The 21707-nt window shown below is 32.5% G+C and overlaps 2 protein-coding genes across 3 annotated transcripts in view; both read left to right on the top strand.

Moving 5' to 3' along the window:
* Positions 1-21707, top strand: part of NGR-A26 (neuropeptide receptor A26) — a 69149-nt gene that overhangs the window by 22490 nt on the left and 24952 nt on the right. The window contains exon 1 of one of the 2 annotated variants that reach the window (XM_013322809.1): positions 5411-5646. The exons of the other annotated variant lie outside the window; for it this stretch is intronic. The gene's annotated coding sequence lies outside the window, so the exon portion shown is untranslated. Of the gene's footprint in view, positions 1-5410; positions 5647-21707 lie in introns of those variants that run through there. 2 annotated transcript variants of the gene reach the window in all.
* The window catches only part of LOC106125054 (uncharacterized), a 10649-nt gene continuing 8175 nt past the window's right edge, over positions 19234-21707 (top strand). The window contains exon 1 of the mRNA XM_013322140.1: positions 19234-21607. Within this exon, the coding sequence (XP_013177594.1) occupies positions 19234-21607 (2374 nt within the window). The remainder of the gene's footprint in view (positions 21608-21707) is intronic.

The following is a 21707-nucleotide window of genomic DNA, read 5'->3' as shown; positions in this document are numbered from 1 at the left end:
TGATAACGTATGTAGATGTAAATGAAGTGTGTCAGAATCGTGCGAAATGTAAAACACCTATAGTATGTAACATTAATATAATAAAGCCGGCTACACATCTAGAGTTTCAACTGAACAATTGAACTGTTCATTTACAATACGTGTGAAGGCAACAGTGTCAGTTAAACAATACAGTTCTCAATTTTAGGGTTCCGTACCTCATAGAAAAAAAACGGAACCCTTATATTATCACTTTATTGTCCGTCCGTCCGTCTGTCAAGACCTTTTTTTCTATACACAATCCTTTTAACCGAACAGTTTAGTTTTTTTAATAGAACAAAATACATCTTCAGACTTCTTGTACGTACTGTTTTTTCCGCGAGTTCCTTTTTTTAGTAACAAAAACATGTGGTCATGAAGGCGTTACGTTTCAGTTTAATTAAGAATAATTATTCGAAACTAAAGGTGTTTAGCTAGCTTTATTTGCCTATCATTTATGTAGTCTGACATGAGTCAATACTTTATCGTTTCGTACTATATAAACACAGCATAAAATATTTCTATAAACACTGTATTGTACTAACAATAGAAAACAGAATGCTATAAAAATCGAATGTTCCCGGCGCCAGTTTGTTTCGGAATGTCAAGTGTTCGTTTTAGCTTTGCCAAAATACCTTTTTAGATACTGGCTATCATAATTTAAATGTTCAACATTTTTTTTTCTGTTGCTTCAATTGTTTTGTTCCTGTACTTTTGATTTACGTCAATGTTTTATTATTATTTTAACTATATTTGTAGCATTAGTACTTGCTGAGATAGTCAGGGGTACATAAAACATTTATAGAAAAAAATATTGACTAATCAGATTTTCTGGATTGCTTCTTAAGAATGTTAAGTGTTTCGTTCTTTACTTTCTTGCAGTTAATAAGTTAAGATAAACATGATTAAAACAAGGAATAATTAACAGCAAAAAAATAATGTTCCATTCTTTTTCAAAGTTACTATTATATAATAATATATTACTAAACCATATTATAGGAAAGTAGTAGAGATTGAATGGGGAAAGCTACAAAGACAATTACAGACTATAGGATGACTTATAAAATTACTAAAATATTTCAAGCAGCTTTACGATATTATATGTGGTATTATATGTACTTAGCTTTTTTATATCATAAGGTGGCAAATGAACGAGCGGCCACCTGAAATCACTGAAATAGCGAAGCGACCGTTGCCCATAGACATACGCAATTGCATATGCGTTGCCTACTTTTAATCAAAGGAGGAGAGGATGCACAGAAAAAAAAATAGTTGTGTTTATTTCTCTGCTGAAAAGTATATTAAGGTCATTCATGAATGCATCCTGTGACATTAGCTGCGTTATTATTGAGTTTGAATGAAAGTCGTTTGATCTTATATTTACGCGCATCGTGGAACATTTGGCGGAGATGTAAACGTTTTATGTAGAGAAATGTTAATGTGTCTATATGTACATGCCAGGTCACGTCCGTCCCACTTTTAATATGATATTAGACCGTCTTTACCGTCTTTTTTATGTTACACCTTTACGTGATTTGTCAGAAACGGATTTTTTTAAACTTCATTACTTTGAAGCGATTACAAATTGCTAGCGATCATTGTCTGATAATTGTCTGAAATTATGATGCTGGCAATGTAGTATTTTAAACGAAAGTTTTTTTTAAATGACTTTTTAGTCCAAAGGGATTTTTTTTCCTTTTTCGCATGACAGTGTTGTTTTTAAGTGACGATAAATTCGTTCTACATATTTGTTGTATGTTCATATTTGTTATTTTGATAAACAGTCTGTTATTAAATTTTAATAAACGAGTTTTCTAAAAATATACGCAGAAAGGAAGTTGCCGGAACACAAAGTTACGATGAAGTTAACAGCGAGCTATTTAATTAAACTAGAACTAGTAAAATTGTCAATTTTAACTTTGGTTCAGTTAAAAATATCAATAGTAAATTTTAATAAATGAATTAATAAATTATTGAATGAAGATTTTTTATTATTATCAGCACAACATAACGTAGTTCTTTCTTTATATATTGTTGTGCCGTTTCTAACAAGAATACAATATAATAACAAGAACTGTAAGACTATGACTTATTTGGTTAGGTTAAGTACCTAACCAGCGATTAGTTTACATTTTTAAAATCTAACTTACACTAAGAGTTATTTTGACCACTTAACAATTCTGAGTTTAGTTTCACTTGAACTTTTTGTAAAATGGGATCGTCATTTTTCACCAAAATTTTGTCTCAAATCAAAAACTTCCTTGTTAAATATTTTAAGCATTCATATAAAGTCACATAATAATTATTTTATCGTCCAGAAAACATAATTGAATGTATTTCATCGATGTAATCGTTTCGGTCACGCGACTTACTAAATAAACATATTCAAGCAGCACCAAATAAAGGAAACCCATCAACTACGCCCGTGTAATGAGTTTAAAATGAACAGATTGAGTTATTCCATTTAAATCGATTATAGTTCTCTTGATTCATGAGTTTATTACTGATTTCTTACTTGACCGTTAATGTACGTAGTTTGTAATGAAGAAAATAAACTATGGTACGTTCCGTTATTCCTTTTTTTCAATTTTGATAATCGGAAACTATTATAAGTCTACAGGGATCTATGTATCCATTATACATAACTACGGTAGTTATGTATAATGGATAATATGACATTGGATAGAACGACAGTTCTGTTATAGTGACAATTATTTTATATTTGACTGAAAGTCTTATAATGTTACGTCTTACTAATATTATAAATGCGAATGTTTAGATAGATGGATGTTTATTTAAAGGTATCTATACTACGGCTGAACGGATCTCGATTAAATTTGGCATATATATAGAACACAGTGTGGAAGAACACATAGGCTACGCATTAGGTTATTTTTTATTCCGCGCGGACGGAGTCGCGGGCGACAACTAGTTGTCTTATAATGAACAAAACAATATCGTTAATAAGACTATCGGTTTTTATGACTCAATTTACAAGGTCATTTTCAAGACGTTAATTCTATGCACATTTCAAAGAGAGCTCTGGAAATCTAGTCTTGGCTTCAGCACAAAGCGACAGAAATATATTTCTGTTTGACATTTTTACTCCCGGGATTGAGAATATCGGCTACAAAGGTATTCGATATTTGGTAACGCAGACAGCATTATTTGAACTATACAATATCACAGAGATTCTGAAGGCTATCTTACTAGAATTCTAGAGTATTTGGGATTTTCCAGTACGCAAAGGCCACTAAAAACTGCAACTTTTATTTCGCAACATTTTTTAAAAAAACGTCGTAAAAGTGTTCTACAAAAAACAATCTGTTCGTAGCAAAACCTATTTTTTTTAATTTTAAGGTGACAAACGAGCGAGTGGCTACCTGAAATCGTTGGAATAGTGAAGTGACCGTTGCCCATCGCAGATGCGTTTCGTACTTTTTATCGACGGAGAAGGGGATGCAGTGAAAGAGAATATATTCCATTCCCATGCATCCTCTCATCCAGAAAATTTACTTTCACTTCTCATCCTTTACTTATAAAGTTATTCAATTCTTGTTTAAAAATCTATTTCCGCCGTTAATTTTAGAACACCGTAATGGCGTTTGATAAAAAATGTACTACACTGTTTGAAATCGGCTTCGAAACTTTAAATTTATAGACATTTCAGTACCGTCATTTTGTTATCATTAGCGTGGGAAGATCGTGGGATTTGTACGTGTATTGATGTAAGACTATCAACAGTGGGCAAGAGGTTATTTACATGCGTCTTTGTTTCAGATTACCGTGAAAATTTATTGCAAGTTTTTAACAAAGTGCGTTAAATATATATTAAATGTAGTTTCCCTTTCCGTTATAAAGTATAATAAATTATCATGATTTAGTGAAAATCGTTAATTATGGTTTTTAATCGACGGTCATATATATTGTCTAACTAGCAGTCGCCCGCGACTCTGTCCGCGCGTAATTAAGAAGGAAAAACAAAATAAGTAGCCTATGTGTTTTTCCAGACTATGTTCGACATGTGTGCCATATTTCATGAATACTGTTGAGCCGTTCCTGAGATACATTCAAACAAACATCCATCCATCCATCTAAACATTCGCATTCATGATATTAGTAAGAAATAAGATATCAAAGAAAAGTCACTTTGTAATGAATACACTCAAAAACTTGCCACTAGGTTGTTACATTATATTACCATGACACCATTCTATTGTAAAAGATAAGTTTATAAAAGGCCGTGAGTATGAAGTCAGGACGCACTCCTAGTCTTGTAAGTTGTGGGCACGCGTAAGCTTGATGGGTGCTGTAAGCGGATCAAAAGAAGTGCGTGATCGTATATTACAGCAATTTATCTGAGACCATACTTGTAGATAAAGTGTACTGTTAATTGTGCTTAAGTTATTATAAAAAATAAGTAAATATAAGAACAAAGTTAAGTCAACATTTATACACAAAATAATAATGCAATAATATGATGAAAATTAATGTAGAAATCAGAGAATTCATGGTACCAGAAGCTTTTTAACTTTTATCAAAAACAAACAAACAAACGATCTGTTTAATGCTCAGATTTATGAATCTTCATAATATTATCTTACTTCTTACTAATATTATAAATGCGAAATTTACATGGTAGGATGGATATCGCTGAAATTTGGCATAGATGTAGGTCATAATCTGGTAAAACCCATAGATTACTAATTAACACGTTTAATTCTGTGCGGATGTCGCGGACAAAAGCTAGTCTAATGAAGTGACTATCAATCTACCAAATACATTAATACCAGATTCTTTTGCAAAAATTGTAAGACCATTATGACGTCAGAGGACCCAAGTCTCATGTGATTGTTTACGAGTAAGTGAATATTAGGAAGATTTTTTCCTTATGTATTAATAATTGTATTTAAGACGTTAAAAAGTCAAGTTCGGGATCAATGAGCTTGATAAGAAGTTAAGGTCTCTTCCTATCTGTACACAAGTGTATATATTTTTAATAACATTCAGATATGAACTATCAGAACAATTTGTAATTCGAGAATGTTTGGGCGCATTTACAAAGTGTTTACAGAGATAAACTATTTTATTACATCGACTGTTAATAGTTTAATAAGGGTTCTTTATAGTTAAATTAAAACTATGAAATTAAAGTACAAAGTAACTATGGTTACTGAACAAAGTTTTTCAATTGTTTCGCATTTCGTAAATCCGTGATAAAGTCAATGCTTTTTAAATGCACTTGAGTTAAATTGGCTCGAGTTCAATCTTCGTAATCTTCTTTTAATTGACCTCCGTCGGTTCGGAGAAAACTCGATGTAGGGATAGTCACTGATAGCGGCGTAGCGGGAACAATTCTTGTACTTTTCATTTCTACACAAAACTCCGCGGTGGACGGCCGCAGGCGCTTTCGACTCTCGTTCGCGATCTATTTCGTTCGAAATTTGAAAACTTGAATATATGTGTACAATGTGACTTGACATTAAAAGATTTAATGTGTGTTCAATTTTTCTTTTTAAATTTAGAATGTTTCTTTTTATAAAAACTTTTTAGTGAAGTAAACATACAGAGTGAACGAGCGTCACCTTAGCCCAAATACGCAACTCAAGGAGACAAAACAATTAAAATGTAAGTAATTATTTTTAGTATATCATCTTAATTTATTTCCCTAACTACAGAAAAAAGTATTTAAAATATAAAATAAAATATAATTGGCTGAAAAGAACTAAACTGGTATTATGTCTGTTTATATTTTTTTTCTTAATAACAATCAGTCTTTTATTTTGAGAATGGATTTAAATCCCAAATATCACTTACTTTATGTACGTCTGATATTTGTTATAACGATACAAAAATCTCAGCTAGATATCTAACATGGCTTTAACATTTACTGTGATGACAATATCCTAGATTTTTTCTAATCATAGAAAGATAGTATGTTAATACATTTTTTGACCAATCTGTATTACACCCAAGAATCATCATCAGCTCATTACCCTGACCTGTAGATTGCAAGTCAAGTGCTTGACACCTGAGCCACCGACGCTCATCCAAGAATGTTATTTTAAATTTATACAGCAACTAATTAATGAATTTAAGCCGTTAAATTACGTACAATTAAACATTGAAGTCTTAACAATATAAATTACAGGTTACAACCTTGTTGATATATCTTTAGTTAACCCTTTTATAATTTTATCGATGTCTATATTTCAATACTTTTTGACAGTAATTGTTCCTAAAGAGTATTGAGTTTTGAATAACCGTAATTATTTACGGATGACTCTGTCACTTGTACGATAAATTTATCCTGTTTAATACAGCTTTAAGGCAGGTCGCAAGGTCGCGTCACTATATTTGGACCCATTGGTCTCGTAAGAAATAAAAAAAAAAAACACAATTCGGAATTGTTGGAAAACCAATTAAATCCGAGACATTCAAAATGTTATATGTCAAAATAATTTATGCGTACTTATTTTGATTCACTGTTGTTTTATTCTTTGTAATTGAATAGACGTTTTGAGGTAGATAGAGGTAGAACTATGTATATATTAAGTAATATATAATGTAAAGTAGAATCTGTTAATTCACGTCAATACGATGAATAAATTTGTGAACTAAGAAACTTTTGAAAATGTTAAATTATGTTTGATTTATAATATTTATTATTAAGTTACTTTCTATTTACAAAACGTTAAAGAGTTTAAATTTTGATACAGCTTAATTTTTAAACAGTTTTTTTTTATTAGAATTAATTACAACGTTAAAGTACATTGAAATTAATTAAGATGTTCAAAATTATCCTGCAGTTGTGAGAAATTGTCGAATATACATCATAACGACGAATTTCGGACAAGTATTACCGTTTAAAGCTAACGAGAATTCAATAGAAGGAAACGAATACCCTTCCCACGTAATACGTATAGTTGTGTGTCGAACAGAGATGATAATGATTAAGATAATTAAAAAAATATTCAATAATTTCCTGCAATTTATTGGTAATTTTTAAATTGCAGGTCATAAGAGCGATTTACAAACAATTTTTTCACTTAAAAAATTATTGATATGTATTAAAAGGTTTTTCAAATAGCAATGATTTTAATCTATTTTCGAATGATGCGAGGCTATATTATTAATGAAGCAAGCAAAGCTGTAGTAATTAAGTAAATTCATAGCGTACTCTTTATGAATTTCTATCTTTTAATACTCAATAAATGCGATTTTTTAGATTTTTCAATTATTCGATTAATGTTCTTAAACTGTTTTTTATTATGACAGATATCGACAGATGCTTGATCCGTACTCTTTTTTGCTTGTTCTAAAGTTTTAAGTTTATAAATATTAAATACGTAATTAAATTATTTATATTTAAGTTTTTTGGTTATGTTACATGCTACTACACTGCTAAGTCCTACGATTTGGATCCCATCTACGTGATTTCTAACAAAAGCTTATGTTATCAATAGCCTCGATGAATATTAATGTCTTCCTAATTGAGTTAGATTCAAACGTTCTCTATTGTAGTAATGGACATTAACCAATAATAAAATCTACAAAACATTTATTTAAATAAATCTATCTGGTGCTACAACATTTTTTATTCATATTATGAAACTAGCTGTCTGAAACTCCGTCCGCACGGAATTGAAAAAAAAACTTTCTTAGCGTAGGTTTCCGAGACGGCAATCCCCGGTCAAAACATATTGTTTTCTCTGTTTTGTCAATGATAATGACGGAGGATGAATATGTTTTATACAGAAGCTTTGGTCTTGTAATCCAACGATTATTCTACAACTTTAACAGTGGTAGAGCTCGCTTTAACATCTTCGCACGAATTGGCCCGGCTCGTCCGGTGAAATACCCCTACCACACAGAAGACACGCGTCAAGTGGAAGCAATTCCGCGTTTCGTCTGATGTGTGTTCGTCCCGGATGCCTAATTTAGTCCTCTTTCCCTTCCTACCCTTTTTCTTAGGATGTTGGATGTTTTCTAAGGATGGGGAGTGGAAGTGGAGTTTCCGAATGAGAGGATGCATGGAAGGGGAAATATTTTCTTTTTGTCCATCCTCTCCTCCGTCGATTAAAGGTAGGCAACGCATATGCGATTGCGTATGTCTATGGGCAACGGTCACTTCGCTATTTCAGCGAGTTCCATCTAGCCGTTCTGGATATATTATACCTTCTATCAATGATCCATCCGTTGAAACGTTCGCATTTATAATATTAGTGAGATGTAACTACTTTTCTAATATATGAATGTACTGGATATCAATCGAAGATTAATGTGGTGCAATAATGAACAGGAACCGGAAATACGTAATAACACTATTGACACAAATCGTTCCGGTCATCACGAGCCATTGGTTACGATAATACGTTCTATGAAATAGTGGAATCTGCGGGAAACATTGTTTATAAACGTATTTGCCGATTCGATGCGTCACAGAACAGAGAATTCTAAAAATATATAATACTATTTTATTTCTTACTTTATTTACTCATCTAAACTAGATTATCTTATGTAGAGATATAGAAGTAACATTGATAAATTGAAACTCGCACGATTCTTCTGAGACTTAAAATAAACTGTAGTAAATTTAACTGAAACAAATTTGTAATATAAAAAGACAGCGTGCAAATATCTGTCTGTCAGTAGACAACGTAGAGATTATTTTTAATATAATAAAAATTCATCATCATCAGCTCACTATACGTTCCCACCGAGGGGCTCGGAGCATACCCTAAGTTAAGGGTAATTAGGTCATAGTCAACCACACTGGCCAAGTGCGGGTTGGTTGACTTCACACTTATCTTTGAATTTCTTCTCAGTTATGTGCAGGTTGCATCACGATGTTTTCCTTCACGGTAAGAACGTCGGATAAATGTTCATATGTAAATCGAAAATCGAAAAACACATTGGTACATGGCGTGATATGAACCCAGGTCCTGCAGATTGCAAATCTACTTGCACAAGCTTGACCACTGAGCCACGGACGCTCCAATTAAAATTATTTTTAATAAAATATTTATTTTTAATACTAAATGTATTTATGATTATTACGCTGCAACCGTTTTGTCAAACTATAACCGCCAATAGCATATTGGTTAGGGATCGATCATTTAATCACTTGGTCGTAGTTTCAAATTCATCATTCAACAATTGTATTGAATAATCTTTAGCTACAAGCTAAATTAAAGTGGTTAAATAGATGTAAGTAAATTACTCCAGAAAGTCCTCTTCCACTTCCCATCCTTTCCTTATAAGAAAAAGGGTGGGAAGGGAAAGAGGACTAAACAAGGCTTCCAGGAAGCACACTCATCAGACGAAACGCGGAATTGCTTCCACTTCATGGCTGTCTTCTGTGTGGTCGTGGTATTTCACCGGGCGAGCCGGGCCAATACGTGCGAAGATGTTAAAGCGGACTCTACCACTGTTAAAGTGGTGTGGTATTCTAAAAACAAAACTTTGTAATTTAACCTTTTTCTAATCGACTTTGTATATGTGATAAAATACGTGGAACGTAATGAATTTCACAAGGGCAATGTTGAAAACGGGTAATACCATTTGACGGCCTTGCACTTAAATTGTTAAATATAATTATCAATTTCACGGAATGACAAAACTCTTATCAGTGTCATTAAAATTAAATTTAAAAATATACGGATTAATAGGAATACATATATTAAAGGAAAATAAAAGGATGCGGATGCGATAAATAGCTGCTATCACCCGCAGTTAGTCAGATGGATAATAATATTTCTTTTTATATCTTTCTTAATATTTTCTATAATATCTCTCGATTTATTCTGTTAATAAAAGGAACATATACCTTATAAGTAAAACTACTTACTACGATGGTTAACCAATTGATTTATAATCTAATAATCATATAATCACGTCATGTACCAATGCGTTTTTCGAATTAAATATTGTTAGGAAGAAATTCCGACACTGTGCTGGCGTATCGGCGCAACACTAGCCTTATTAAAATGTCAACGTTTATGTCCCCTTACTAATCAATCTGACACTTGACCTGGTAACGAAAGATTGCAATTCCCGCCAAAGGGTTCTAACCAATAATGTATAAAAATATGTACATTTATTGGATTTTCTTACGGTGAAGGAAAACATCGTGATGCAACCCTGCAAACCTGCACGTATATGTGACGAAATTTTAAGATATTTGTAAAGTCAACGAACCCACAGTGGACCAGCGTTGTTTACGACGTCTTAGTCACACCGTACTTAAGGTAGGCTCTGAGCCACTCAGTGAAGACATATAGTGAGCTGATGATGATGAGAGTGTTTGGAATTTTAATTTCCTACGGCCTAACTAGATTTTGTGTTTATACATTACAGCTTACTTTTTCGGAATGTGCTGAATGCTTATTTTGACATTGGGACAATTAAATTTTTCAATTTGTTTTATTAATGTTGTTATCAGAATAATTTGATTTATAACTTTATTATGTTGTAGGAAAAATGTATGTATGAAACGGCTTGATTATGCGACAGTTCGTTAGTTTTTATAACTTCGCTTGGTGATTTCATATCCCAAAGGTGTTATAAATATTGAGGTGAAAATAAAAAGAAAACTAAATTTATTTCTCTTTTATTTTGATCGTAAAAGATGTTACATTTATTTTTACACTTAAAGTTAAAATAAGTTAGGTTGTAAAAAAAAAGAAAGTTGTGGTGATTGATAACGTGTAAAATTAAATTTATTTAAGAGCAAATAAAAAACACTATATAAACAAGGGTCCTATAATAATGAAATGCAATCATGACCAATAAGTAATTAAATATTTATTACCGAAAGTATTTGTTGTGAAACTTTGAGGTCCATAAAATCCTTCACCGGCGTTCAAAGGGTTAACACGTGTTGAATTAAACAGTATTCAACTGTATTTTTTGGGTAATATTAAGTTTAATAATATTTTGCTCTCAAGACGCGTAACGCGTATGAAAATTGCCGAATCCCTGAAAGTGTTTGATTCCAAACAAATTGCGTGCTATTTTAATACATCGTCTGATAAGTCGTTAATCTTCTTCATACATCAGATTTTTATGAGAAAATCGATTTTCCCTCGTGATATTTAAAAATAGACTTACTACATTCATAACACGGTAATAAATCTTGGCTACTTATTATATTTCTAATATACAAAAACATGTACAAAAAATTCTATTTAAATATATTACATTTACTTCATTTGAGTTTCCAATGTTGAACATTTTACCAAATATTTTTTTCTTCGGTTACCCAACATGTTTTTTCTCACCGTCGCCCACGTGTTAAATCGGCATTTAAAACTCCAATAAACAATTTCGATAGAGCCGGCAACGGAAAACGAATTTAAATCGATCGTATTTTATAAGATCTAAGGAAAGAATTTGAATTCGTTTACTATTTAAAAGATTGGAGGATATTTTTATATTATTCAAATATACTTACAAAGTGTGTAGTGACGTGTACGCTCCGATGTATTTGTGCAGTATCGATGTATCTAATAATTTGACGACTTTTGTTTTACTTATGTAATTGATTACTTTAGGAGTTCCTATATATTTGGATATCATATTTGCTACGGTATTATTGCAGCTGACTGTACTTAACCTTTACGTTATTGTATTACAAGTAAGTTAGTTGCAAATTAAAAAAATATATTTACATCTGTATTTAAATTAAAATGATGATTGTACAAGAATTTAATTTGCATTATAAGGGTAGTGGAAATACAATTCATTTATTATTTGACTTTCACAGTAAATTGCAATTATGTTAAAACAACCGGCATGATTGCTATAAGGTTGAGTTTTTACATAGCTATTTATAGAATTCATAATTATATGTGACAATACAAAAAATTCTTTGTCTACTATAGAAAATATTACCTATATTGAATACTAAAATACCTATTATATTTATATAAGTTGAAAAATTGGTACTTGTCAATTCTTTTAATTTATTAACCAAGTTTATTAATTAACTATTGGTTTCCGAGACCAAAATCTTTCATCAAACATAAAGTTTTCCCTGTCATTGTCTTTGACAAATTTTTATGGGGATTGTGGTTTGAGAAACCTTGCAATGAATGCAGTAAAAGTTCAGATCGTAAAGAGCGCACGTCGACTTTCTTAACACTTAAATAATGTTTCTCTGGTCTCTGAACGTCATGGCATTTGATGTTGAGTCTATTGCGCGTTGCATATAAGTTTAAGTAGGTGCTTCAGTTTTGTATGCTTACGGATGATTTATTTCCCAAAGGTTAATGAACTTTTAGCAATTCTTTTTTACGTCGAAAATGTTCATTTAACGTATTACAAGTTTTTTGTATGAAAATCTTGGCATCACGGAATGATGATTGATGCCTTTTTGATCGATATATACCACCGGAGGTATTCCAATTAACCGGAGTCTGTCATCGGGTAATTATAGTACCTTAAGTACTCTTACATAATAAAACAAGAACTAATGACGTCACAGTAACTTGTACGGTGCACAAAAAAGTTTAAAGAGATATATTATATATCATCTGTACATTTAGCCCTTATAAGCAAAACTAGCTTAATTAGTAGCCAATGTTTTTTTCCAGACCGTACTCTACATATATGTCAAATTTCAGCGAGGTTCATACAACCATTTCGGAGTTACCTTCTAACAAATATCCATCCATCCGTCTATTCAGATTTATACTATTTGTAAGAAGTAGATAGTAAGATTAGTAAGATTTAAAATATTAATACCATAGTAAGATAAGTTTTTTTTTTATTCTTAGTACATCTGTAGTGTCTGAGAGTAGGCGAGATTTAATAGAACTTTAGTCATCGCATCTGGGCATTAACAAGGAGCCTCTATTCAGAGCAATTGAAATCTGTAATTTCATCTTGGATTTGCAACAGTGCGTGCATATTAAAATTATGTATTCCGTTTTTTAAATTATAACGAAATATGCTATATAACATAAAAAATATCTGCAGTACATTTTTAAAAATTTTAAAACTAAAATCGCCTGGAAACAACAGAAAGAATGACTTCGTTGAAAACATGCGAATTTAATTGTTAATCGAACTATGTAGGATGTAAGCGGGTATACGATAAATATTTATTAAAGTATTACCATTACTGGAATATCGTATAAATAATCGAATTAAGGCTTAAACGCACCCGGCTTTAATTCCCCGCATCTAAATAATGATTAAATTAATTTATTTAATAGTTTCAACTTTGTATATCATACTACCCGTCCCCCGCGTCTCTATCTGTGCAGACTTTAAAAAAAATTTAATCAGTGAGCTATGTGTTCTACCAGACTATGCTAAATTTAAGCGATATCCATGCAGCTGTTCTGGTCTTCTATATCTGGTTCTTTGTTGTTCTATATGTTTGTGTTGTTCTATATTGGTTCTGGTCGACATCTTTAAGCTAACATCATCCAGTCATTCATGTAAATCCATCCAATTCGCATTTATAATATTAGATAGACAACAATTAATCTGAGCATTCTCTAAAATACATCAATCTATAAAGTATTGATTAGTTAATTAAATTAATTTTTAATTAACACCACTGTTTTACTCTAAAAGACTTAATAATTCATAATAAGGAAATAAAGAATTTTTGTGTATTAACAACGGCTAAAAATAAATGCCGCATCTTTGTTTACATTTTTCTTAATAATTGGCACGCGTATAATGGAACGTCTAAAAATAAACGTAAAGGTCAATGCTCTAATTATGACGCGTGATCAATTATAAACGCAATTTGTGATACTAATCATTTGTTTTAAATTAACAATTGGAAGTTTTTATTAACTTTTATAAACAAAAGATTTTAGGAAACAAAACAAAGTTTTGAATAGCATTTCGCATTCAAATTTCGTATTTTAGTTTGTTAATATGATAAAGACGAGTGTATTTAGTCATATGCACATTTTATAAAACATAATTTATAGTTTGTTAAATAAATTGTCTAGGATTTCTTTATAATTCTTGCTTAATTTATTTGTATGTGTATTTTAGAGGAAGTTTTAAAGTAGCGCCAGTGATCAGGAAATCGAGGAGCAAAAGCGTGGTTTGGACATGTTATGCGCAGGGGTGATGATCGTGAAAACAAAAAAAGTAATGAGATTTAACGTGGATGGCTACAAAAGTAGAGGAAGACCAAATAAAGTATGAATGGATTGTGTAAAAAATATGCGTAGATTCAGATATGACGGCTGATAGAGATGTATGGAGGAGTACATACTGTGCCGACCTTCGATGCACGATGTATTATGTTAGTTATCTGAAACATTTGTATATTCAATTGTTACATCTGTTTGATAGTCGATTTGAATATTTAGTTAATTTTGATTTGTTATAAATAGTTTTGGCAACGCAACAAAGACAATGAAAAGGGCATTGCTATGACACGAATACCAACCAGTTTAAAAATGGAGATGCATTAATAATTATACAAATGATCTTAAGAGGATTATAAATAATACATTCATCATCAGCTCACTATATGTACCCACTGAGGGGCTCAGAGCCTACCCTAAGTAAGAGGTGACTAGACCATAGTCAACCACGCTGGCCAAGTGCGGTTTGGTTGACTTCACATATATCTTTGAATTTCTTCTCAGATATGTGCAGATTGCATCGCGATCTTTTCCTTTACAGTAAGAACATCGGATAAATGTAAATATGTAAATCGGAATTCGAAAAACACATTAGTACATGGTGGGATTCGAACCCAGGACCTGCAGATTGCAAGTGTTTGACTCCTGGGCCACTGACTCTCGTAATCATACATTGTTAGGAAATATTTATTATATGACTACTCCAAATCCAAGTTTAGGCTTTCATACATAAACTATAAACCAAACTGAGGGTTACACACTACACTCAAGTTAAAAAGTAATCATGCAAAAGAAAGTCGTAGAAATGTGGTAACGTTGCCCTGCTTCCTACAAAAAGGAGTAAAGAAATAGGAAGATTTTTTTCAGCAAATGGTTAAGTCGATCTTATTTCTATGAGCAACATTTTAGGTAAACTTATATATGTGTTTGGGAAATATTTTCGCGATAAATGAAGTCTTCCAAACTTGTACAAGATAAATAGAATGATTTGTTTTATGTATGTTTTTGTTACAGGTAAGTGATTACGCTTCAACAACTCATGTTGGTGTAATTGAAAATTCTTTCGAAGTTTGATTGTTTACTGGTTTGTTGTCGTATGTAGGAAATTGTTTGTAAAGTATTTCGTTTTAAAGTTTGTTAAGAAAGTTTCTATTAAAAGTTTAAAGTGTTAAATAAAGAAAGTAGCGTAAAATAAAGCCTAATATAACTTATGCAATCGTATCTTACATCTACACATACAAGGGTACATCTTTTCTCAGTAATGTATGACGAGATATAGAGAGTTGTTCAACAACAATGTGTTATTAAATATGGCTCAAATTATATACTTATAACGCTAAATGGTTTCCTCAGAGTAAATGTATTTTACATTTAGTCAACGGAAACAATTTGAAACTAAAAATGTAAATAAACGGTACCATTAAACATTTGAACACAATGGATTGACTCCGAACATAATTATAGATAATCGATCTATTTTATACTATTAAAAACAAATCAAATCTAATGATAAAATATTTTAAATGTACGTGTAAAGATAAACTATTATCTAGTTTAGATTTATACTAATGTCGGAGCCAAAGATTTGACAGAATAATAAATTATTTTAAACTGAAATGTCACGAATATATTTTGGTTTAAATTAATTATTTTGATAAAATCAGGTCAAACGATTTTCAGTTACGATATTCATTGAAAATTTGGAAGCAACATGGAGCATTATATATTGATATTATTTTTCTATAGGCGCCTTTTTTAAACAGCACTGGGCCAGAGTAGTTGACTAAGGCCTAATATTGGGAAGGAAGCCTCTTAGTACGGAAATAATATAAGAGCTGACAACATTAATATTTAAATAATTTGATAAATGGTAGAGTTTAAATTCTAGCTTTAAGAATTGTAGAGACTTTAATTTACTAAGAAGATTAAATTGTTATTCCAAAAAATAAAAAAGTAAATATAGAATAAACTACATAATTTTAACTTACTACATAATTCAAACTTTAAATTCCCAATAATACGAATGTAATATTTTTCAAAATGGTTTGTATTTTTCGGAATTTGTTTAAGATATCCAATTTAATGCGGATCATTGTGTTGTCTACGCTATTTGAGCATGAAATCTAAACACAAAATGTTAAGGTCCACTAACCGTCCCCAGACGAATAAGGAGGGAAAAATATCGCTTTTTTTACATTTATTTTCTAAGTCAGTGCCCTGCATAACCAAATGACATCTATTCTATGCAATATCTATTGCGTTTGGTATATTCAATAAGAAGTGTATGAATACAAAAGAGAATCAGGGTCAATAACTAGTGTGTAGAGTAAACGACATTCTTTTTGCAATCTCCTATACTATACGGTTTAAGTAATCTTACTTATATCTTACTAATATTATAATGCGAATGTTTAGATGGATGAGTGGATGTTTGTTTGAAGGTGTCTTCAGAACGGTCGCATGAATCTCGCTGAAATTTGCCATAGATGTAGAACATAGCTTAGAAGAATATGTAGGCTACTAATATATAAACATGGCTAAACACTCACGTATATTCATCCGGTGGCGCTCAGTAAGCGACGGGCCGTGTCCGCGAAATAATACCAGTACCACTCATCCTGATAAAGGGCCCCCGATGGGCTCGAAACTAGTCGGTGCCGCCACCGGACGAATATACGTGAGTGTTTAGCCGTGTTTATATATCAGTTTAGTATAATGTCTCACGAAAGTTTGAATAATGTAGGCTACTAATTAAGATTTTTTTGAATTCAGTGCGGACGGAGTCGTAGGTAACAGGTAGATTTAGTATAAGTAAATATTACTCAAATCTTATATTGCTCCGGAGTATCATAAAAGTCACAGCACAGTTATGTTTATTAAGTTTTTAATCAACAATAACTCTTAAAAATATATGAAATAAAATGACAAACATAAACGGTTTCATTCAGATTAAGCTTCAGCATTTTTCTTAGTTATTTAAATAACAAAGAAGTTTCATAACTTCACGTTGTCTTGGACGTCCAATTATGGTAATGATGTTGAGGGGCTGTATTTTACAAAATACGCTTTACAAAAAAAAAACTTGTCAATGGATAAAAATGTCAAAGATAGAAACTTGGCTGTTTGTTACAGCCTACACTTTTTATTACAGTTTTAAGTTCAAATGAATATTTAAATTGTGATACATTCCAAATAGGTTTTATTGTATTTAAACGTTATACGAGACTCGATTAGTTTGTTTCTCAGGAACTATCGACTTGAAAGAGTGTGTTTCTTTTTGTTTGAGATACATTTTGAGTTCATTTATTTGGTTTAATTGTTTGTTATGTTAGGAAGAAAATCCGAAAACGAGCCAGTGCATTGACTCAACACTAGCCTTACTAAAATGTCGACGTTTGTGTCCCCTCAGTATGTTCGCTATTTTAATATGGCGGGTGTATCTTAAACATAGAAATATTATAAATGCGAATATTCAAATGGTTGGATGGATATTTGTTTGAAGGTATCTCCAAAACGGCTTAACGGATCTTGACGAAATTTGGCACAGATGTAGAACATAGTCTGGAAGAAGATATAGGCTTCTTATTAAGTTTTTTTAATTACGAGCGGACGAAATCACCTAGTTTGGCTCTGAAGAAGGTACAATTTTTAAATCAAGGTACTAAATAGTAAAGTTTTGATACATATTTTTGGTACTAGATAGAATAACATTAGCTAGGATACATCCACCATCTTGACTCTCATCGTATGCTATGATAGTACTATTCGAGTATTATTTGTTATCGCTATAGATTATAAAAAGTGTCTAAACAATGAACAATAAAAATATGGTGATTTTTTCACTATGGCTCCGATCCATAAAAAAATATTTAGAATATAAAGCTATTGTATTGGGAACTGTCTGCGCCAAACTTGACAGCTGCCCGCGCCGCGCGGGGGCGACGTCACTCAACTGCAAGCACTCACTCATTCAACTCTCTCGCAATTCTCGCACTCAAGCGCACACATGTCGCACTAATGTACTTCTTCTAATTAAACGCGAATCTAAGATATTTCCAACAGTTTTTTATTTTCTTGTTCTGTACTGAACAAAGTGGCGACCGTGACAGGACCTGCAAAAGCCAGAAACAACAATTTCGAAGTTCCAACCATTTTGCCGAGCGAAGGACAAACAAAGGTCATCGACACGTGCATCCGTCCAGCCTTCTACACCTTCTTGGAGGACTACAAAGGGCTGTGACTACATCGGAGCCCGTGCAACTAGACTTCCTCACGCCGGTCTACGTTTCAAGCAACATCCCGAAGGAGCCTCACGCCTACGTGGAAGACAGCCAGCATCGCCTATTGGAACTGCTTTCCTTTTGTTGCTTCCTGCCTTTCTCAAGTGAGCCCGTTCCTTTTCTACTTTCCTAATTGCCTTTTGCTTTGATTTGCAAACAAATATTTTGGCTTTTCAGCGTTTAAATGATTAAAAAAAAAATTCGCTAATTACGCTTATATCTAGCTATAGTGAGTGCCTATTTACTAAACAAATTTAAATTATCTAATTGCTATTATATTCATCTATCATCAAAGTTGAAAGTCATCCCACGTGCGCATTTCTTTGTGATTCATTCATTCATTCTATAACCGCTAAATTCACGCTTGCATTGCGTGGCATCGTATTTGCCTTTATTTATATTGCTCTTCGCTGCTTATTAGCTTATTTCATTTAATTTAGCTTGAAAACAAATTAGTTTTGCCCATTTTTGCATATATTCATACAAACCCATCTTTGATCAAATAGACAAACGCGCTTTTACCGCTAAGGAGCATTATATTTCTAAGTTAATTCTAAAATTGTTTCAATCGTTTTATAAAATCAATTCCAGCCATTATCGGCGCATCGGACAAGCAACAGTCGACTCGCGTGACGTCACCCTTTGTCTACGTGTATGCAGCTACCTGTGCTCTTCACTCCAGTGACAAATCGTGCGTCTGCGGATAGTCGCGCGAGGCTGCGGCTGACTACGAAGCGAGGAGCGTATCGTATGCAATTTTAACCTACATTCAACTTTAATACATTTATTAGTTTCTTATTTATTTCATCGCAATGTCTACAGAAACCGAATCTAGAGAACTTAAGGTTCTCAATATTAAACGTAGCAATATAAAGGGACGTTTAACTAAATTTAAGAACTTTATCGATAATTTAAAAACTTTAGAATCTATTTCAGACGTAGAATTAACTGAGCTTGCGATGAAATTATCTAGAATTGAAGCTTTGTTTATCGAATTCGAAGAGTTGCAAAACCAAATAGAATTTTTAAACATTTCAAATCAAGAAATTGAATTGACTACTCGCGATGTTTTTGAGCAAGACTTCGATCACTACATTTCTCTTGCTCAAAATATGATTAAAACGTATTCAACTTCCAAGTCAGCTAATTGTGAAATCCATTCAAGTTCTTCAAACCATTCTAATAATTCGTGTCAACATAATGATAATTATGAAACGCTTGGGTTTAAATTGCCTATAATAAAAATACCCAGTTTCGATGGAACATATTTCAAGTGGTTGGAATTTAAAGAAACATTTAGTTCTTTAGTTCATGAAAATTCTAAAATTAAAAATATTCACAAATTTCATTATCTTAATTCTTACTTGGAAGGTGAAGCTGCTCGTGTCATTAGTAACTTAGAAGTTTCAGATCAAAATTATTCACAAGCCTGGCAACTCTTATGTGAACGCTTTGATAACAAAAGACAATTGATCAACAACCATTTAAAATCACTTTTTAATTTTGAATACGTCCGCGAGACTGACAAGTCACTCCGTTTCATCACTGATCACATTACTAAAAACTTGCGCGCCCTCAGTACACTGGGCCTGCCTACTGATAAGTGGGACGTTTTAATAATTTATATAGTTACAGCAAAGTTAGACAGCGCCACATCCTTTAAATGGGAGGAACATAGAAATAATTTGTCCGATATACCTACACTTAGTGACTTCTTTACATTCCTAAGAAAACGTGCTGATATTTTAGAGATTGTCCATCGCAATAAACAAGACAAACATAATAAAATTACATATATAAATTCTACTGCACCTAACAATAAGATGCAAACTAAGTCTTTTGTAGTCACTTCTAAGGACACTGTTTATAATTCTAATAAAACCTTCGAGTGTGCACATTGTAAGGGTAACCATCGCCTATACGAATGTTATTCATTTAAGGCCAAGTCACCAGAAGATAGGAACTCAATAGTAGCATCATTGAAATTATGTAAAAATTGTTTAAGGTCAGGTCATGTTGCTGACAACTGCAAGCTTCCAGGTTCTTGTCGATCTTGTAAAAAACGTCATAATTCACTTTTACATATTATTAAAGAATGTGAAAATTCTAGCAATAGCGTTCCGCCTGATCAATCGGTAGTAATGTCCGTCTTGTCTTCTACTGAAGTGTTGTTGTGTACAGCCAAGGTTTTAGTATCTAATCCCATAACTAACAAATCTATTACAGTGCGAGCTTTACTTGACTGCGGGAGTCAGTCTTCCTTTATTACCGAGTCGGTCCAACAAAAATTAAACTTGACTCCTCAGCCTTCAAACGTTAATATACTTGGTATTGGTAATGCTCAAGTTAACCTAAATACGAAAAGATGCATTTTACAATTGCAATCTATTAATAGTTCCTTTAACGTCACAATGACTTGTTTAGTTCTACCTATAATATCCAGCAATTTGCCAAAGATATCTTTTGATTACAAAGACATAAATTTACCTAAGCTTGAATTAGCGGATCCTAGTTTTAACGAACCATCCTCTATTGATATGCTCATTGGCGCTGACTTATTCTGGGACCTGATAGGCTCAGAGCAGCGCCGTCTAGGGGACCAAACCAAAACCCCTAACCTACGTAGCTCTAAACTTGGTTGGCTCGTTGCTGGCCCCCTACCTAATTTATCTAAAAATTCTACACCAAATAATTTATCAATATGTAACTTCTGTCTAAAGGATGACAATTTTCCTAATAATTTATCTATAGATCAACATGAAAACTATAATTTTGAAGAGGCCTTGTCAAGATTTTGGGAATTAGAAAGTTTTCCCCACAACAACCCCTTAACTCAAGAGGAAAAACTATGCGAACAGCATTTCCTTTCCACTACTACACGTTTAAGTGACGGTCGATTTTGCGTCAGTTTACCACTCCGTGATGACCGAGACTGTTTAGGTGATTCTTATCAACTAGCCAAAAAACGATTTTTAAATTTAGAAGCGCGGTTTAAAAGGCAACCAGAGCTTAAAAGAGCCTATTCTGATTTCATACGCGAGTATGCCGAGCTTGGTCATTTAAATGAATCTAAAATACCTAAAACTATTAATTCATTCTTTCTTCCCCATCATCCTGTAATCAGAGAAAAGAGCGAGTCAACTAAATTACGTGTCGTATTCGATGCATCGGCTCGTTCTACGTCAGGTTTATCAGTGAATGACTTACAAATGATAGGGCCTACAATACAAGATTCTCTTTTTAATATTTTAATTCGCTTCCGCCAATATAAATATATATTATCGGG

The sequence above is a fragment of the Papilio xuthus genome, unplaced genomic scaffold (assembly GCF_000836235.2).
Source record: "Papilio xuthus unplaced genomic scaffold, Pxut_1.1 DF825928.1, whole genome shotgun sequence".
Taxonomy (NCBI): Eukaryota; Metazoa; Arthropoda; class Insecta; order Lepidoptera; family Papilionidae; genus Papilio; species Papilio xuthus.
Note: the sequence above shows the minus strand (reverse complement) of the source record. Positions and strands in the feature narration are given on the sequence as shown.